A 20,458-nucleotide genomic window follows, 5' to 3' on the forward strand; every position below is an offset into this window, starting at 1 on the left:
TCGGAGGGTCATGCAAATTTGTATAGTTTTGCCAAGTGGAACCTTGGCCCGTAGCACTATAGACTACACAGGAAATACTGCAATTCTATTGGCTCTCAGGTCTAATGCTGCAAATCTATTGGTCGAGCGTTGTCCACGTGTGCGTCATTGGCCTTGTGATGTACTTTAAATGGCCTGTATATGCCATAATTACGTTGTTTTGGGGGTTTCAAGTGGTTTGCCATGGTTGTAATGGGTAATTGCATGGGGCCCCCGGGCGGGACACATGTATTCCGTGTACACATGTACACGTCGCCAGGTGGATTCGTGTACGTACACATGTACACGCATCCAGGTGTATGCACATGAGGGTTTACAGTTTTACAGTGTCAGACTGTTTGCGATCCTGCGCGTGTCCGAGTACAGTACATGTGAATCAAAAGTACAACAAGTACTTCTCGCGAGAGGAATACAGTTGTGCGATTATTCTGTGTACGCGTCACGCTGTATGCGAGTCTTGCGTGAGCACGCGCCGTTGCACTGTGCTCTCGTCATGGTGCGCCGTTGGATGCAAGTTCATGACAGTACTCGTGTGATTTACATGTATTCTCATATGAGTTGTGTAGAAAGTCTGGATGCACATTGTTATAACTTGCCATAACTGTCTGACAGTGCTTGGCGAAATTAGTAAGGTGAGAAACAAGGATACGTATGGCGATTGTGATATGAAAGACGTTTGCGTTGTTGGAAATAGACAAGTGCCAAGTTGTTCGTTGCACAACAATGAAGTCTGGCATGACTGGATGCAGATTAGTAAGGTGTGAAACAGTTGCATGCATAGGGCCATGGTTTACAGTCATTTGGAATGTGTAGAAATAGTTGTGAGCTAATAGTTACGAATCGATTCGTAAGGTGGAAATCGAACAGTATGGTCGGGCCACAAGAGGACCGCGCTTGGTCGCGCATAGTAAAGTATGGTTTACTGAGAGTCGGAGTAGAGCGATAGTGTAGCACTCGAAGTGTATAAGTATCGCAGGAAAACGGCTTCAAAGTAAACCTCGGCACCAACTCCTTCACTCACACACATCAACCTGCCCTCCTTTCTTTCCCTTGCCCCTCCGAACCTACCATTAGGTTATGGGCCCAGTCCCTCGCTGTCGTTTTACTGCATGAGTCTGTCGTTCTCGTTCCGTTGTTTCTGCCGTCGTTGTCGCTGTCGTTGTGGCTGCCGTTTCTCGTCGTTCTTTCCGCTGGTCTTCTAGCTGTCGTTGTCGCTCTCGTTCTTGCCGTCGTTCTTGGTTTTGGTTTTCGCTGCTGCTGTCGTTCTTGCGCTGTTGTGTGAATTGGTTTTGGTCATCGCCCCCGCTGTCTTCGTTGTCTTCGTTCTTGGTTTGGCTTTTGTTCTTGCTGTGGTTCTTGCTGCTGTCTGTGTCTTTGGTCTTCGTCTTCGTTTCCGCTCCCGCTACCGCCGTCGTCGTCAATCTCGCATTTGGTTTTTCTTCGTTCTCTCATGCAAAGTAAGTTTTGAGTTTCTTTCCATTTCCTACACATCTAAGTGATTGTCTTTGCACGTTTTGGTGGTTCTTAAGAGCAATAATTCCAAAATCTGTTACTGACGATTATCTTCATATTCCTTATTGTGAATACCTGTTTTTACGGGGTTGTGTTAGATCTGGAATTAGTACCGGTGCGCTCTGCGCCTGGGAAGCTTGTCACCGGTCGAACGGTTAGGACATAGGAGGTCCTATCCGTTGAGGTGCTTGAGCCTGAGGATCAACCTTCACCTCGGCTCGCGCTTCCGGGTCCGTCCTCGAGTTGCGCACCATATAGGATTCCTCGTATTCCGCGCTCTGTTCCCGCACCAATAAAGAGAACTACGCATCGACTTTCTGCTGGGAAAGCGGCTGTTCTCGCGGATAAGCAGTTTAAGCGTGAGCGCAAGAGGAATCGTAAGGTGCGCCCGCGGTATAAGCGGTATTGTAAAGTGTGCGGCGTTAGTGGCAATAGTGCGAAGGCCTTTTACGACCACATTCAGTCTAGGTCTCATCGCATTTCAGTTGCCAACGCTAAGGAGACTCCGCGTTGTATCCCTTGCAATCGCGTCTTTGAGTCTCACGGGCACCTGAAGTGCCACGAGAACGGTGCCGCACACTTGAAGGTAGTTTGTGAACAGAATAGTTAGGGATTTCATTCAAATAAATTCACATATCTGTTCCCAAATTTCTCCTAGTGCAACTTTATAGTAATCATATCGAATTTCTTAGACGGGTGGGCTTGCCATTGTGTTGACTATCGGTTAACGACTTGGGATCCCCGAACGGATTTTCGAATACTTGAAGTTTATTTGCACTAAAATGGAAGATCAAGGAGGAGGAGGATCCATCAGAATCGACAAACTGACGGACTCCAACTTCTACGTGTGGAAGCAGAAAATACAACTTCTGCTTGCTCTACGTGATGTTGACCAATACATCGTTGAGGGAAGAGTTCCAAATGAGGAACGCGCGGAAGAGCGTAAGAAGTGGATCAGAGGTGACAGTAAAGCTAAAGCACTGAATGGTCTCTCCCTATCAGATGAGCATCTTGAGCATGTACGTGATGTTGATACTGCTCATGAGATGTGGGAAGCTATTGTCAACGTGTTTGAGAGGCACACTTTGCTGAACAAACTAGCTGCACGTCGTGAGTTCTACACTGTGAAGATGCTTTCCGGTGAAAAGGTGCTTGCATACATCAATCGTGTCAAGCAGCTGGCAGCCATCCTCAAGTCAATGAGCGTAAACATCGATGACAAGGAGATGGCCATGGCAGTGCTCAACGGTCTGCCTGCCCGTTTCGAGGCTCTCATCGTTGCACTTGATGCTCTCGGTAATGAGGAAAAGATATTCAGTTTGGACTTTGTGAAAAGTCGTCTGCTGCAGGAAGAGCAACGAGCAAACATGAAGTCTAGCTCCTCACAGACATCGGCTCTGGTTAATCGTGCCCCGAACAATCGGGACATAAATGATTACAAATGCACGAACTGCGGTCATACAGGCCATACGGCAACCCGCTGCTGGGGAAAGGATTTGAATGGGCGTCGCCCGGCTCCTCCTAGCGGATATAAACCGCGTATGTCTCAGCGGAAACAATCTGCATTTGTCACACAGAAACCTGATCCCGACATGGTTGTAAACAGCGTCGACTTCACATGTCTGATGTCGAAAGCTTCGCACACGAACGATCTGGAGATGTTGCCTTCGTGGCTCGTAGATTCAGCTTGTACAGCTCATATTACATATGACCGATCTCTGTTTGCGACGTATGAGCCACTTGAATCCGCCTCTGTTCAGATGGGAACCAAGGCTAGTGCAAAGGTTGCCGGCCGTGGTGACGTTACCTTGAAGTTAAATGTGAATGGCCGCATCGAACCGTGCAAGTTGACGGATGTATTGCACGTTCCGGACTTTGCGTTCTCTCTGCTCTCTGTCAGTCGAATGACTGAACTTGGACTAAAAGTTGGGTTCGAAAATGGAAAATGCATGATCAGACGAGACTCAACTGTAGTGGCGACTGCGACATTGGTTGGAGAACTTTACGTTCTCGACATCGTCAGTGACATCGGATCTGCACATGCTGCCACCCTGCAAACGTGGCATGAGCGCTTTGCACATGTGCATTCTCAAGGTATTGCTTCGATGATTCGTGACAATGTGGTAAGTGGAGTCAAACTACTTGGTAATGAAGCTAACAAAATCAACAATACTGACAATGATTGCATCTCTGAAAAATGTTCTGCGTGCGTCTACGGCAAAGCCACTCGATCTGTGATCCCAAAAGAGCGGTCCTCGAGGTGAGCATACTTCTGTCTAGACTTAGTTCACTCTGATGTTTGTGGCCCCTTAGAGGTGCAGTCCATTGGTGGTGCCAAGTACTTCATTACCTTCATAGATGATCACTCAAACTGGTCAGTAGTGTACCCTATGCACCATAAATCAGAAGCATTTGAACGATACAAAATGTTTGCACAACTTGCTCAGACTCACACTGGTCGCAAGATCAAAGTGCTTCGCACCGATCGAGGTGGTGAGTATCTGTCCACGGAGTTTAAGTCTTTTCTGATTGCAAATGGTACTCAGCATCAAATGACGACCGCGTACACACCGGAGCAAAATGGCGTCGCCGAACGACTGAACCGAACTTTGGTAAACTTGGTGCGCTCCATGCTAGCGCACAAGAAAGTTACAAAGGGGTTCTGGGCAGAAGCACTTGCCAATGCAGTGTACGTTCGAAATCGAGTCACGTCACGTGCCATTCCATCCAAGATGACCCCATACCACTTATGGATGAAATCTGTGCCAAATGTTGGTCATTTGCGTGTTTTCGGTTCAAAGTGTTGGTATACATTACCAAAACACAACATCCAGAAACTTGACGCCCGTGCAAAGGAGGCAATGTTTCTGGGGTATGCTGAAAATACGAAAGCTTACAAGTTGTGGGATGGTGATTTACACAAAGTGATCGTATCCAGAGATGTTACTTTTGACGAGTCCACGGGAGGCAAATCTGGTGAACCGATGGATACAAACGAGGAGGCTACAACTGATGATGACACAATCAACTTGAACATCGATGAGGAAGTTGCAGAAAATGATGCAGTGGCATCAGAAGCATCATCGCCGAATGAACAACAAGACTCTGATGAATCCTCCAACTCCTCCCCAACTGCAGGGGAGGACGAAACTACCGAAACAGTTGAGCAACACGTAGTTGAGGAAGAAACTATTGATCCGCCAACTAATCTCCGTCGGTCCACTCGCGTTCGCAAAACGCCTGGGGCGTGGTGGGCAGCAGCTTTGGTGACTGCTGGACTCCTTAGCCACGCCCATGTGATAACGGAAATCCCAAACTCGTACAAGCAAGCTATGGGTTCTCCAAAAGCTCGCTTCTGGCAGAAGGGCATCGACAAAGAACTTGCTTCACAACACAAAAACAAAACATGGACACTTGTTCCAAGATCTCAAGCATCAAACGTCCTGACGTCCAGGTGGGTTTTCGGAGTGAAGCAACTTCCTGACGAGTCCGGAAAATTGGTCGAAACTGCAAAGGGACGTCTTGTGGCACGAGGCTTTCAACAAGTAGAAGGCATCGATTACACTGAAACTTTCGCCCCTATCATCAAGTTCACAACTATCCGTCTGCTGCTGGCACTGGTTTCGCACTTTGACCTTGAGCTGCATCAGATGGACGTGGTGACTGCCTTCCTCAACGGTGACCTTCACGAAGATATCTACATGGAGCAACCTGAAGGATGCATCGACAAAGTCAAACCTGATTCGGTGTGTAAACTTTTGAAAGCAATCTATGGTCTTAAGCAAGCCCATCGCCAATGGCATAGTAAGATCGATGAGTTTCTGATCACTGAACTTGGTTTCAACACTACACGCAGCGACCCATGTCTTTACATTCGACGTCAAGGCAATGTCATCATGATTATCGCGTTGTACGTGGACGATCTGCTGCTAGCTGGAAGTGACTTGGAGGCCATATTATGGATGAAAAATGAACTCAACAAACGATTCGATATGAAAGACCTTGGCGAGGCGAAGACTTGTATTGGTCTGGAGATCGACCGTATACGTTCTAAACACGTCCTGACCGTCACGCAGTCGAAGTATGCCCAAGCAGTACTGAAACGGTTCAAAATGTCGGCATGCAATCCTTGCGTTACTCCGATGGAACAGTCTCGACATGTCACAATGCAAGTGGCCAAAACTGGCACTGATGACAACCCATGCTTTGAACCATATCGTCAGGCCATTGGATGTCTAATGTTCCTAATGGTCGGGACACGCCCCGATATTGCGTTTGCCATTGGAAAGTTATCTCAACACTGTGCCGACCCTCAAGAGTCGCATTGGACAGGTGTGAAACGTGTTTTGAGATACTTGCGTGGGTCCCAGCATCTTGGAATAGTGTTTGGTAAAGATGATCTTGGTACGGAACTTCATGGGTATAGCGACGCAGATTGGGGTGGATGCCTTGAATCACGGAAATCAACGAGTGGGTACGTGTTCAAGCTTTGTGATGGGCCTATCAGTTGGGCTTCCCAGAAACAAACAGTAGTTGCAAAGTCTACTTGTGAGGCAGAATACATCGCACTCAGTGAAGCATGCAAAGAGGCCGCGTGGCTTCGACGCTTCCATGCTGATGTACTTGGTGCGAATTCGGATCCAACAATTCGCGTTGGATGTGACAACGCTGGTACGATTGCGTTTGCTCAGAACGAATCTACAAATCGTCGCAACAAGCACATTGATATTACGTATCATTTTGTTCGAGATGCGGTGCAGCGAAAACTGGTCACATTGTACCATTGTCCGACAACAGAAATGCCAGCCGATATGCTGACCAAACCACTTGGTCGCGTGTTGTTTGAAAAGTTCGTGGGCATGGTTGGGCTTTCCGAATGCAAAGCTGTCCAAAGCATGTGATCGAGGGGAGGTATTGAAAATGTGCGACCACATGCTGTTATCTGAAAAGGTCAAAATCGAGTGACACGTGTACATGACTGCACGGTCCGGGCGCTCTTACCCATATCACGACATGACACGTGTAAAATCCCAGATTTTGGGGTTCCGGGGACGAAAGTGGCCTCTCGGAGGGTCATGCAAATTTGTATAGTTTTGCCAAGTGGAACCTTGGCCCGTAGCACTATAGACTACACAGGAAATACTGCAATTCTATTGGCCCTCAGGTCTAATGCTGCAAATCTATTGGTCGAGCGTTGTCCACGTGTGCGTCATTGGCCTTGTGATGTACTTTAAATGGCCTGTATATGCCATAATTACGTTGTTTTGGGGGTTTCAAGTGGTTTGCCATGGTTGTAATGGGTAATTGCATGGGGCCCCCGGGCGGGACACATGTATGCCGTGTACACATGTACACGTCGCCAGGTGGATTCGTGTACGTACACATGTACACGCATCCAGGTGTATGCACATGAGGGTTTACAGTTTTACAGTGTCAGACTGTTTGCGATCCTGCGCGTGTCTGAGTACAGTACATGTGAATCAAAAGTACAACAAGTACTTCTCGCGAGAGGAATACAGTTGTGCGATTATTCTGTGTACGCGTCACGCTGTATGCGAGTCTTGCGTGAGCACGCGCCGTTGCACTGTGCTCTCGTCATGGTGCGCCGTTGGATGCAAGTTCATGACAGTACTCGTGTGATTTACATGTATTCTCATATGAGTTGTGTAGAAAGTCTGGATGCACATTGTTATAACTTGCCATAACTGTCTGACAGTGCTTGGCGAAATTAGTAAGGTGAGAAACAAGGATACGTATGGCGATTGTGATATGAAAGACGTTTGCGTTGTTGGAAATAGACAAGTGCCAAGTTGTTCGTTGCACAACAATGAAGTCTGGCATGACTGGATGCAGATTAGTAAGGTGTGAAACAGTTGCATGCATAGGGCCATGGTTTACAGTCATTTGGAATGTGTAGAAATAGTTGTGAGCTAATAGTTACGAATCGATTCGTAAGGTGGAAATCGAACAGTATGGTCGGGCCACAAGAGGACCGCGCTTGGTCGCGCATAGTAAAGTATGGTTTACTGAGAGTCGGAGTAGAGCGATAGTGTAGCACTCGAAGTGTATAAGTATCGCAGGAAAACGGCTTCAAAGTAAACCTCGGCACCAACTCCTTCACTCACACACATCAACCTGCCCTCCTTTCTTTCCCTTGCCCCTCCGAACCTACCATTAGAAAGTACATGCCAGAAGGCTGGTCCTCTACAAGAGGCAACTGTTGCACCTTCAGTGAGGCAAATGACTAGGGATTTTTACGCTTTGAATTGAAAGATAGTGAAATGCACATGAAGTGCCGATTACTTGCTACAAGTAGATAGAGAGTCGGTCATGGAGACAATGGAAATCACCAATGACCTCTAATGCTGAATAGAACTTCCCGAACCCCGAATCGCGGCTTTCTAGTGTGCTCTGCGGCTGCTTACGCGTCCAATTCTGCTTCGTTTCTTCTTGGAAAGGGTGACCACGAGAACTTGGCGCAGTTCGGAGACGCCAACGAAGATCCCGTCGGCTCCAACGCATGCTTTGACCGTGCCGGCGCAGAGCCGAAGCGGAAATCCCTCCATACAATCAAGTACAATGGAATGTATGGTCGAGACGCAGATGCTGTGCATTATGTGGGGCAAGCCTTCTAGAGTCGCGACATAGAAACCCGGGTCGAATCTCAATAGGAGTCCGAGAGATGGACTACGAAGACCTGACCCGCGGAGAGTGACTTCATCTTGATTAAGGTGTTTTGCAGCGTCATGGAATTCTCGGATTCGACGCGACGGAGAGCCTGTTCTCTCAAAGAGGAGGCTGTTGCGGACTAAAAGATCCCAGTACTTGACGGCAAGGTTCGGGGAACCTTGTAGTTGGAGACCGTTGTAGACGGCGGCGGAGATGCACATGTCACTATTATCTCGGAACCGCACGGTCCCGTGTGTGGAAACGCGGTAGATAGGAGTCCGAAGATTGACGGCCCTGGAACGACCATGGATTATCTTCAGACTCCTACCCTTTTGATCGGTGCAAAAACGGTCAATACTTAAGAAGCCACTAATTCGATCTCTCCCACCAAATTGGAAGAGATCATCAACAATCTTGTGAGTTGTACTATTCCCGGTTCCGGAAATTGCTAGAGTGTAGAGCAAAATACGGTGAGGAAGGTTCGTTGCGGCGTTGACGCCATAGTACGTGTTGTCAACGTCGAGATAGATGGACTCAATATTCCACTCACCGTCGCCTATAAGACAGTACTGGTTTGTGTCCGACAACGACTCTGTGAGACCAAGACGCCATATCTCTTCGAGAGAAACCTCTTCAACTTGCTTGCGGTAGAGCAGGGCGGTAATATAATCTCCTAGAAGGCTTTTGAACACTTGTTCTGTTGCGGCGTAACGGCGATGCCCGCTGGCCACCCAAATGTGGAATATGAAGCCCGTCTCCGAAACCTTGGTTACATCTGTTCGAGATGAGAGCTCGAATATTAAGTGGCTGCGGCTGGCGACGCGTGCAGCTTTCAGAGCGAGCTGCTTCCGCGGATGCTTACCTCCCGTGCTCTTCGCCGCTGTCTGCTTGGTCCTCGCCATCGTATTACGCTATGAGGGGGGCCGAAGAGGGCACGCGGGGACTGAAAACCCAGCTGCGTGCCTCTCGATTTTGTGGGCAACTTGAGGTCTAAGCTACGACGAGGACCAAGGAGGCAACGCGGAAGAGCCGCAAGAGCTAAGCAGCGCAGGAAGCAGGAGGCCGGAAGAGCTAAAACGAGGCTGGGATGAAGCGAGAAAGGCGAACGGAGAGTGACGGCAGGTACCACAAGAAGGGAAGGGGGGTCCGAGCCCCAGGTCTGTGTTGATATAGGCTGGAGGGTGAAGAAAAAATCAAAATCAAAGGCAAAATCTGAGAGCCCGTCCCAACACAGCATATCACATCAATGGCAATCGAGCAGAGCCTCCTGATTGGTTGCTGCTGATACAAATATTAACATCGCAGTCTTACTAAGAGGTAGTAAGCGCCCTTTCTCCTGGAGTGTAAGCCTCACAGAAAGGCAATTTCATTGGACAACAAATAGATTGAGACAACTCAAAAGCAAGCGACCACAGTAAAACGGTCTCAAACGCGCTGAACAGAGTCAGTAAAATGCCCAGCGGAAAGTGGGGATGATCTCCCCAACATCACGCTATCATCCGTGCATCAAACCGTCTCCCGTCTAGCACCACCTTTTGTCGACTCCACCTCCATATTATCTCCAGCACTCCTGGATGCCATATCCCCCTTCACACCTTTTTTCAACCGAATATCGCTGGCGCATATCCCACCTCATGAATAGAGACGAAATCACGTTCTTATCTGTAACTTCAATTTATACCGATGAGGAGTTTTCCGGCGCATTCCGAATGTGTCGTCCCATCTTTGCGAAATTGTTGCGACTTATTCAGTGTAAAATTCAGAAAAACATTGAGATGGGTCAAAGATCAAAGAGAACAACCGTCATGCCAGATATGCGCCTCGGAATCACCCTACGCCTACTAGCTGGAGCAGATATGTGGGACCTCATATCAAGCTACCACGTGAAAAAATCTACTATCCACAGAATTTTTGAGGACACTGTAAGTGTGCTAAATGTGGCCCTCCGGCTTCCTGGACTGCCGAAAACAAGAGGAGATCTCTATACATCATCAATCGCTTTCAAAACCTCAAGAAAAACACTTAGTCCGTTGGACGGGTGTGTCGGGGCTCTAGATGGTCTTGCAGCTAAAATCACTAAACCAAGGGAAGAAGAAAACCCCGCGTCGTACTACAACAGAAAAGGGTTTTACGCCCTTTGTGTGCAAGCTATGGTGGACTCCAATTATCGTTTTCTGACATACTCCTGTCGCTGCGTGGGTTCGACTCATGACTCGCTCAGTCATGAGACCTCAAGTTCAGGAAGATATCTCCAGGAGGGCCGTTTGTGCGAAGAATTTTGGATAGCCGCTGACGAAGCATATTTGTGCACTGAAACTGTCATAACACCTGTACCAAGCTCGCAGGTTACAGAGACAGAAGATGCGTTCAATTTCTACCACTCGTCACTACGAATGCACGTAGAGCAGGCGTTTGGGGTTTTAGTAGCCAAATGGGGCATTTTGCAAAGGCCCTTGCGTTTCGCTGTACGGAAGTCATCACGAATTGTGTGCACTGCCATGAAGATACACAATTTCGTCGTCGATGAAGGCGGTTCGAGGCGAGAAGGTATGACAGCAGTGGAGTTTAGACAGGTTTACACAGAAAGCTTGAGGTGGCACAGACAAATGACGCGGTCTGCAAACACAGGAAGGGAAACAGGACTCGAGAAAACGTGACAGTCTCATAGATCTGGTAAAGGCACAACGATTGGAACGACCTCCTGCACGCCAACGCCACAAATAAATATTCGTCCCCCTCTACAAGTAGTGCTGCAATTGGATTATTTGAAATGGTTGACGTGGGAAGCTATAGAAGGTCATGGTCTTCTAGACAAGGTCGGGCGCTGGCGATACTGAGGAAGGGACACGAACAGAAATGGAACGAGGTACGCAAGAAGAAAAGTTGAAAGATGGGAATGGAGTGGAAAAGGGGAAGCTGGAGTTGACTAAGGTGAGATGGAGCTGGAGTTCAGGACGGGGAGCTGAGACTATGGGGATGGCGAGGGAAGCAAGAAGCTGCAGTTGGTGAGGAAGCCAGGATGCTGGAGATGGTGAGAGAGAACTAAAGCCGAAAATGGGAAGGGAGGGACGACTATGGGGATGGTCAGGGAGAAAGAGAGCTGAGAATGGTGAGAGAGGGGGGAGACTACAGTTGGTGAGGGAGGTAAGAAGCTGCGTTTAATGAGGGAGATGGCAAGCGGAGGATGGGAAGGGAGGGACGACTCTGGGGACGTTCCGGGAGAAAGAGAGCTGCAGATAAAAAGGGAGGCAGGAACCGGCGGTTTTTGAAGGAGAGGGGAGGCTGAGAATGGTGAGGGAGGGGGGAGCTGCAGTTGGTGAGGGAGATAAGAAGCTGCGTTTTGTGAGGGCGATGGCAAGCTGAGGATAGGAAGGGAGGGACGACTCTGGGGATGTGAAGAGAGTTAGGAAGCTGGAGCTAGTGAGGTAGAGAGAGACAGAAAAAGAGAGAGAGAGACAGAGAAAGAGAGACAGACGGAGAGACAGAGAGACGGAGTAAGTGAGATATGGGAATGGTGGGAGAGGAGGAGAGAGGAGGAGTTTGCAAGTGGGGACGCACGAGTGGATGTTGATGATCATTCGATTTGTTGCTACAGTAGTTTGAAGGACCCACTCTATTTGTACATTTTATACATCTCATTGTTTGTGCTGACCTTCTGCTTTAATGTAATTTGCCTAAAATATATATCTTAAGGTCTTCAATATATACTTTCAATGTCTTTCACGTGGGCACCTCGCAGTGACCAATCATATGGCCTAACTTGATATCGGAAAGAAAGGCATGGATATGTTGGGACGGGCTCTGAGTGGCCTGGGCCCGTGGTCCCGCCTCAGTGGGGGGTTGTGTGACACGTGGTTGGGACCGGTGTAAGTAATTGGAAGTTTAAGTTAGTAATTGTAGACAGTGCGCAAAAAGAGTATAAATGCGGTGGTTTTCGGTCGTCCTGTACGGCCGAGAGTAGACACATGACAGAAAACGCACACGGGTAAGACACGGGGACGACGCATCCCGTTTTCACCCCAGCAGGAGTGATGAGCTAGGCGCAGGATAATTTTTGTGATGTGCTCGGTGTATGACAAAGGACAATTCGAGGTTTAAAATCGGGGCGTGGACCAGTTTGCTTGAAGCCCGTAGCTCCGCGGGCCACCAGACGACCTTGCAATCGTCTGCCTTAGACCCGCTCAATTTCTTTCACAATTCAACATTTCCTCGACGACGAACGTCATCTTATCGCGACCGCCACTGGCAGCTCACGGCTCCCTCTCATTCGCCCAATTCGTCTCTCCGCAACCCGCATCGCGCGCTTACTAAACCCGAGCACCTCCCACCAGCCCGGCACCTCCCGCCTTTCCAGCACCTCCGCCATTGCCGTCCGACACACCGCTTCCTCCCTTCCGCAGAATAGTCTGCGCTCTCAACTGAGTCCTCGCACGACTTCCCAATCCGCCACAATGACGACTTCCACCGAAACCAAGACGACCACGTCGTCCACTACTCTCCCGCCTAGTGAGTACAAGGTAGCTGACATGTCCCTCGCCGAATATGGCCGCAAGGAGATGGACATAGCTGAGATCGAGATGCCTGGTCTGATGGCGTGCCGCGAAGAGATGGGCACCAAGAAGCCGCTTACGGGCGCAAAGGTCATGGGCTCGCTGCACATGACTATCCAGACTGCCGTCCTCATCGAGACCCTCAAGGAGCTCGGCGCCGACCTGCGCTGGTGCTCGTGCAATATCTTTTCCACCCAGGATCACGCTGCCGCTGCCGTCGTTGCTGAGGGCACCTCTGTGTTCGCCTGGAAGGGTGAGAGCCTCGAGGAGTACTGGTGGTGCACCGAGAGGGCCCTTACCTGGGAAGATGGATCTGGCCCCGACATCATTGTCGATGACGGAGGGGATGCTACCCTGTTGATCCATGAGGGATTCAAGTCGGAGATCGCCTATGAGAAGGATGGCACTCTACCGGATCCCAACTCGACCGATAACGCTGAGTTCAAGATCGTTTTGCAGACTATTCGTGACGGCCTGTCCAAAAACCCCAAGCGCTGGCACAACGTTGTGGACAAGCTCGTGGGTGTGTCCGAGGAGACTACCACTGGAGTTCATCGTTTGATCGAGCGCGCTCGTGAGGGCTCGCTTTTGTGCCCGGCTATCAATGTCAATGACTGTGTCACCAAGAGCAAGTTTGACAACGTTTATGGCTGCCGCCACTCCCTCCCAGACGGTATCATGCGTGCTACTGATGTCATGCTGGCCGGGAAGACGATCATGATCTGCGGGTACGGTGACGTCGGGAAGGGCTCCGCTCAGGCCATGAAGGCGGCCGGTGCTCGCTGCCTCGTCGCTGAGATCGACCCTATCTGCGCTCTGCAGGCCACCATGGAGGGCTTCCAAGTCGCCACTTTGGACGACTATGTCAAGGAGATTGACATTATCATTACGACTACTGGCAACAAGGGTATCGTCACCGTGGATCACATGGCGAAGATGAAGAACAATGCGATTGTCGGAAACATTGGACATTTCGACAATGAGATTGATATTGCCGGTCTCGAGAGCTACAAGGGCATCAAGAAGATTGAGGTTAAGCCACAGGTGCACCGCTGGGTGTTCCCTGATGGGCACGGCATCATCATGCTTGCGGAGGGCCGTCTACTGAACTTGGGCTGTGCCACTGGGCATCCCAGTTTTGTCATGAGCTGCTCTTTCACCAACCAGACGCTTGCTCAGGTCGAGTTGTGGGAGAACCGCTCTTCTGGCAAGTATGAGAACAACGTGTACATTCTCCCGAAGGTTTTGGATGAGAAGGTGGCTCGTCTTCACCTCAAGCACCTTAATGCCAAGCTTACGGAGCTCTCGCCCGAGCAGGCCGAGTACATCGGCGTCAAGGCTGACGGGCCGTTCAAGCCGGAGAGCTACAGGTATTAGGCCGGCTTTTGGGCATAGCCGTAGCCTCTGGCATAGCCGTAGCCTCGGATATCGAGTTTGCTCTTCCCACTTGGGTAAAGGTGAGTGGAGCCTGGGACACGACATTGGAAAGGGAGGAAGCAATGTGAGGCGTGAGGAGACGGACGACTATCAATAAATGAACTTGCACGGATCCTGTTGAAATTTGAGCTCCCGCTTTTGCACAATAGTTGAAAATTTTCGATCTCTGCACTGTGAGTGAATGGGACCACATTTTGCGTTCTGGTGTCCTCGTATTGATATCTGCGCACCGCGATATCCTCAGAAGTTGGGACTCTCGGATCGGTACGGATTGAGTTCTTACGAAGCGCCGAAGCCATGACTTTTGCTTTCGTTCAGCCATCGCTCTCCCTCCGCAAGGCACACTTGCATCAGTCCAGTCGCACCTGGACATGCTCTCTCACGGCCCCCCCAGCCGCTGCTAAGGCGGCCAAAGCCAGCTCACTCCTCGCCCCGGGCCAGTCGCACTTCCTCCACGTCGACGACCTGAGCCCCGCGGAGCTGAAGCGTATCCTGCAGTCTGCCAAAAAGATCAAGGACGCCGACCTGCTCAACGACGCCGACTACCGGCCGCTGCTGAACAAGGCGATGTCGATGGTGTTCGCTAAGCCGTCCTCGCGCACGCGGGTGTCCTTCGAGACGGCGATGTTCAAGCTGGGCGGGCACGCGCTGGCGCTCGGGCCGGAGGTGGGCGTGAACACGCGCGAGGCGGCGGGCGACGTGGCGCGCGTGCTGTCGGGGATGACGGACGTGATCATGGCGCGGCTGTTCGCGCACGGGGACCTCGTGCAGCTGGCGGAGCGGGCGTCCGTGCCCGTGATCAACGGGCTGACGGACTACAACCACCCGTGCCAGATCGTGGCGGACGCGCTGACGATGGCGGAGACGCGCGGGGCGCTGGAGGGGGCCAAGGTGGTGTACGTCGGGGACGGGAACAACATCGTGCACTCGTGGGTCGAGCTGGCGGCCGTGGCGCCGATCGAGTTTGTGTGCTGCTGCCCCGAGGGCTACGCGCCCGACATGGGGCTCGTGGAGCGGGCGCGGCGGCGCGGCGCGCGCGTGAGCGTGAGCCACGACGTGGGCGAGGCGACGCGCGGGGCAGACTTTCTGTACGCGGACGTGTGGGCCAGCATGGGGCAAAAGGAGGAGCTGGCCGAGCGCGAGAGACGGTTCCAGGGGTTCCAGGTGACGGACCAGATGGTGAAGGGCACGGGGGTGGAGACGCGGTTTCTGCACTGCCTCCCCGCGGAGAGGGGGCGCGAGGTGACCGATGAGGTGATGGAGGCGGGCTACTCGGAGGTGTTCAGACAGGCGGAGAATCGCATGCACGCGCAGGTCGCTATTGTGCTGCACTGCATGGGCGTGGGGTTGGAGGTGTGAGCGGGATGAGGTGGTGGTGGGGAGGGCTGGGAGAGGTTGATAAACTTGAGAGCAGGGTGCCGGGGACGAAGGGCTTCAATTCATACTGATGTACACGTGTACGAGGTAGGCAACGTGTAATACTGAACACGTGTGAATAGACACGTATGACGACGTGAACACGTGTTGGCGCAAGTAGGTGTGGGCATCCTCGTAAAGCTCACAGGGCAGTCTACAGGGCAGCAGCGCAGCAGTGCAGGCAGGCGAACGGCGGACAAGATGGTCATGGCTGGACATGACCGCGCCACGACATTTGCTGCGACACGTCGACCAATTCTCACCCTCCATACTTCCATCCTTCCCCCGCCCTCCCCGCCCCGCCTTAAGTATCGCTGCTTGTTGTCTCGACCCATCCGCTCAGCCGCCCCTCATCTCCCCCTCCCCCCCCCCCTCTTACCCGGCAATGAGCGCCGCCACCGGCGCGGTGCGCGCCTCCGCGCAGCTACACCGCGCCCTCCAAGCGTGCGCGCGGCCGCGCGGCGCCGCGTCGTCGCTGCGCCAGCTGTCGTCGTCGTCGTCGTCGTCGTCGTCGTCGTGCGCGGGGCGGCGGCGCCCGCCGCACGCGCGCCGCCACTACGAGCGCCGCGCGGTGCCCTTCTCCGCCGCGGAGCTGTACGCCGTCGTGGCGGACGTGGACGCGTATTCGGACTTTGTGCCGTGGTGCACGCGGTCCGTCGTCACGCGCCGCGTCGACGAGGCCCATCTCATCGCGGACCTCTCCGTCGGCTTCCGCCTCCTGTCCGACACGTACACCAGCGTCGTCACGCTCGACCCGCGCAGAAGCGTCAGCGTCGACGTCCCGGACTCGGCCCTGTTCGAGTACCTCATCACCGACTGGTCATTCAAGGAGCGCCGCGAGGGGACCGACCTCGACTTTTATGTCGAGTTTGCCTTCCGCAACCCGCTCTATCAGAGAGTTACAGACCTCTTTTTCGAGGAGGTCGTCAAGAAGATGGTCGGCGCGTTCGAGCAACGCTGCCATCTCAAGTACCGCCTCGGGGACACCGCCAACCCGCGCGTCTTGCACCGCTGGTGAACCCCTTGTCTACGTTGCGACGCCCGCATCCCGTCGCGCCCACGCGCTCCCCGGGCACCCATTTTGTCCCTCATCTAACACCCACGTCGCCGCCCCATGTAAAACTTTATTGCTTATTCCGTCTCCTCCTGCGCCCGCGTCAGCCGTTGCGCCGCCTCGGCCAAGCCCCCCATCGACTCTGCGGCCCGGAGCTCCAACGGAAGCCCGTCGTACATCCGCGCCGACGGCCGTATCGCCGCGTGCCTTACCGCGCACCGGAACTGCGCGCGCCCCGTCGCCTGCATCCAGCTCGCGCGCTCCAGCTCCTCCCACTCGAAGAGCAGCGCGTCAGCCTCGCCCCACGCCGCAAAGTCCACCACCCACACGCGCTCGCGCGCCAGGTACACGTCCATGACGTATCGGTCGGCACCCTCGAAGCGCCCGTCCACGCGCGTCTGGAAGAAGCCCGTCGCGCGCCGCACCAGCGCGTCCATCTCGTCCTGGCTCAGCCGCACCGCGCTCTCCGGCGCGCGCGGCGCCACGCCCACCACCTCGCCGTCGCGCACGAAGCACCGCAGCTCCATGCGCTCGTCCAGGTCGGCCCACTTGCGCAGCGCCAGCGTCGCGCCGCGCGTCGCGTCCACGCGAGCCAGTACGCGCTCCGAGCTCTGCAGCAGCGCCAGCACGTCGTCCGCGCTCGTGCACTTGGTCGAGCGGTGGAAGTTCGCCCACGCGGCGTCGACGGGCGCCACGCACGACAGCTTGGGGGACACCTGCCCGCCGAGCTCGCTGATGTACGCCTCGATGGCCGCCTCGATCCCGGCGTTCGGCGCGGGAGGCGGGGGAGGGGGCAGCTCGTCGACGCTGCCGTCAGACCACTCCACCCGCCTTTGGCCGGACGCGTGGGGCGTGTAGACGGAGCCGGTGAGAAGGGATGTGAGGTAGGCGGGCGGGAGGTAGATGAAGCGCGTGCGGGGCGAGTGCCGCAGGAAGTTCGGCAGCCAGACAGACGGCTCGTAGATCGAGGGGGGGAGCGGAGGGGGCTCCGGGTCGGCGAGGGCGCCTGGCATGGTAGGAGAGGGGGGGAGTGGAGCTGGTTGTGAGAAGAGTGTCGGAGAGTGAGGAGGGCCGCTAAAGGTGCCGGCGACAAGTGGGGAAGGAATGTTCGGGGAAGAAGTATGAAAAGTCGGGACGTGGCACTTTTTTGTTGATGGCGGAATTGAAGGATCTCGGAAGGTATCTGCTGCAGCTCCATTCAACTGTTGCGCTGAATCTTTCCCCATGTCTTCCATACATTGCAGTGCCTTTCATCTTCCTGCGCTTCAAATCGTTCGCTCTCTCCCGTGTCCAAGTTTCCGCACCCCCGACACATCTTTTCAAATCCCTGAAGCCCGCCCCGCCTTCCGCCGACCGTGGAAGCAATCCCCCGCCATGTCCGCCTTTGCGCCCCCACTGCTCCCGTGCACGCGGCCCGCCAACGCCCCCTCCCTGACCCGCCGCGTCTCTCCCCTTACGCTGCACCCCGCAAAGCGACGAAGCACGCACGCAACGATGCGACAGCCCTCTGCAAGAAAGCAGCCGCCGCCCGCGCCCACCCCCTCCGAAACGCTCCCTGACCTCAAGGCGCGCCTGCTGCAGTCCCTCGAGGGCCTCAACCGCGGCCTGTCCATCAACGCTGATAGCCCGACTGTCGGCGAGCAGGAGGCGCTGGTGGAGGACTTGATCGAGCGCATCGAGGACATGAACGCGGCCGAGGTGCCCACCAAGGACCCGCGCATGTTCGGCACCTGGGAGCTGCTGTACACCAGCAGCAGCATCACGCGTTTCTTTGGTGGCGCCACCGGCTTGCAGCGACTGCTGCCGGCGGGGGAGGTCGGGCGCGTCGAGCAGTACATTGACGCTGAGAATGGTACGTGTGAGGTTAGGGAGGAACTCAGCTTTGAGGTGCCGATTGTGGGTACGCCGATGAAGAAGATAGCCGTGGCGAGCGGCACGATTAGGGCTACGTCACAGACGAGGCAGGCGTGGGACCCGAAGGAAGTGCAATTCTATTTCTTCAAGCAGTTTGCCGACGGATGGAAGACCCTGCGGGCATTTCAGATCGCCGATACGTCGTTTTTGGATGAAAGCTTGAGGATTACGAGGGGGCAGACGGGGAGCGTTAATGTGTTTGGCAAAAGGGATGATGACTGACGGCGGGAACTGGGGATAATTTCTTCTGGGCGTGACTGTGAGAGCGCTTGTTGTTAAAACCGCGAGGCTTCATGGACTTTAAAGCGAACGTAAAGCACGGTTTTAGTGACAATAAATACCGCCCTGAATATATATATAACCCTTTGCTTAATACCCCGTATCCGACGACTCATATCTAATACTCTCTAGAGGACTCTCCATCTCGAGTCGATATCATTCCATCCATGCTTTTCAAAAATCGTCTCGCTGGCCGACCGGATCTCCGGAAAGTCGAGCCCGCGGAATTGCATTCTCGCCTTGGGACTAACGCAAACCCTCAGCATTTGCCTTCGGCACGTGCGCAGCACCTTGGCATCCACGCCATCCTCATGCGCGTCGCGGATCAACCTAGCGCCAGCCATGGCCACCTCGTCCAGCGACACGCGTCGATCTTCCCCCTTCAGGACGGCCGTCGACAGCCGCACCACCTGCGCCGTCAGCAGCTTGACCAAGTACACGTTGAGTGGCACCTGATTTTTGCGCATCCTCACATACATATCCCGCGCGCTCTTCACGTCAGACAACTTGAGATAGGCAAGTGTCAGCGGGGTGTACGAGTGGGCGTCGGGCGTCAGCGCGCCCCCCGTCTTCTCCATGTACTCCAGCACCCTCAGGCCCGACTGCGTGTCACCTGACCGGGCGCACGTGTCGACAAAAGCCGCGAGCGAGACGCGGTCGGGCTCTATACCCCTGCGCGAGATCTCGCGAAACATCTTCCGGGCCTTGCCAAACATCCTGCCGCTTGCGTATCCCTTCATCATGATGGTGAAAGATACGATGGTCGGCTTGCACCCCTGCGCCTCCATCTGCCTCAAAAAATACTCGGCCTTCGCGTACATCGCGGCCTTCATAAAGCCATCCAATAGGGCATTGAACGTGTCCGTATTCGGGGTGACGGCGCCCTTCCCCTTTCTGGTCCGCCGCAAATCCTCGACGACCTTGCCCGCCATCTCCAAGCACTGGTCCTTCCCATCTGAGCACAATCCCGTGACAAACGCGTTGACGACACCAACACTCCGCAGCTCCAGGGGGATTCCGCGATAAACGTTGACAGCATCCCTCTCCCCCCCTTGCCTGAAGCAAGCGGCAATGACTGCAGCGTACGTGACATCCGACGGCGGGGCGTTGCGCTCGTTCATATTGTTCAACAAGGCCATGGCATCCGCAATCCTGCCACTCTCTGCCAGCCCCGCGGCCAAACTAGTGAGGGCAATAGTGAGCTGCGGGGGCCGTCCCTCCTCGAGTTGCACAGCGCCATGCCCGCGGGCAACAGCATCTGCGAGGCGCCACGCGGCGTCAAAGTCGTGTGCATTGACGCAGGCGTGCAGCAGGGTGTTATGGGTGACATCGTTTGGCGGGAGGCCGAGGTTGTTCATCTCGTCGAGGACGTCGAAGGCGCGGCGGACGCTGCCCTGCCTGGCGAGCCCCTTGATGAGGGTATTGAAGGTCTGTACGTCGAGCAGCGGGCGGAAGGTCGGGCGCATGACGAGGCCCTCCGCGGTGGCGACGTCGTCGCACCTGACCAGTGCGTCGACGGCGGAGTTGAGCAGGACGGAGTCGAGGCGTACGGGGCCATCGACGGCGTCGGCGACAGCACGGCGGACTT

General features: G+C 53.8%; 6 protein-coding genes; 5 read left to right on the forward strand and 1 right to left on the reverse strand.

Moving 5' to 3' along the window:
• Positions 1 to 7,952: 7,952 nt before the first annotated feature.
• Positions 7,953 to 9,122, reverse strand: CHC_T00005122001 (hypothetical protein). The gene has a single exon (XM_005716924.1). It carries the CDS (start codon positions 9,120 to 9,122, stop codon positions 7,953 to 7,955), a length of 1,170 nt encoding a protein of 389 aa, XP_005716981.1.
• Positions 9,123 to 12,671: 3,549 nt separating this feature from the next.
• On the forward strand, positions 12,672 to 14,347 carry CHC_T00009343001 (S-adenosyl-L-homocysteine hydrolase). XM_005716925.1 is given in 2 exon segments: positions 12,672 to 14,147; positions 14,148 to 14,347. 1 exon segment carries the CDS (start codon positions 12,672 to 12,674, stop codon positions 14,145 to 14,147), a length of 1,476 nt encoding a protein of 491 aa, XP_005716982.1. The 3' UTR covers positions 14,148 to 14,347.
• Positions 14,348 to 14,504: 157 nt separating this feature from the next.
• On the forward strand, positions 14,505 to 15,787 carry CHC_T00005123001 (hypothetical protein). XM_005716926.1 is given in 2 exon segments: positions 14,505 to 15,566; positions 15,567 to 15,787. 1 exon segment carries the CDS (start codon positions 14,505 to 14,507, stop codon positions 15,564 to 15,566), a length of 1,062 nt encoding a protein of 353 aa, XP_005716983.1. The 3' UTR covers positions 15,567 to 15,787.
• A 43-nt stretch (positions 15,788 to 15,830) lies between these two features.
• Positions 15,831 to 17,723, forward strand: CHC_T00005124001 (hypothetical protein). Its single transcript, XM_005716927.1, has one exon. It carries the CDS (start codon positions 15,831 to 15,833, stop codon positions 17,721 to 17,723), a length of 1,893 nt encoding a protein of 630 aa, XP_005716984.1.
• Positions 17,724 to 18,396: 673 nt separating this feature from the next.
• On the forward strand, positions 18,397 to 18,813 carry CHC_T00005125001 (hypothetical protein). The gene has a single exon (XM_005716928.1). The coding sequence runs from the start codon at positions 18,397 to 18,399 to the stop codon at positions 18,811 to 18,813; it is 417 nt and encodes a 138-aa protein (XP_005716985.1).
• Positions 18,814 to 19,446: 633 nt separating this feature from the next.
• On the forward strand, positions 19,447 to 19,896 carry CHC_T00005126001 (hypothetical protein). Its single transcript, XM_005716929.1, has one exon. The coding sequence runs from the start codon at positions 19,447 to 19,449 to the stop codon at positions 19,894 to 19,896; it is 450 nt and encodes a 149-aa protein (XP_005716986.1).
• Positions 19,897 to 20,458: the final 562 nt, after the last annotated feature.

This window comes from Chondrus crispus, genomic scaffold (genome assembly GCF_000350225.1).
Source record: "Chondrus crispus Stackhouse genomic scaffold, scaffold_27, whole genome shotgun sequence".
Taxonomy (NCBI): Eukaryota; Rhodophyta; class Florideophyceae; order Gigartinales; family Gigartinaceae; genus Chondrus; species Chondrus crispus.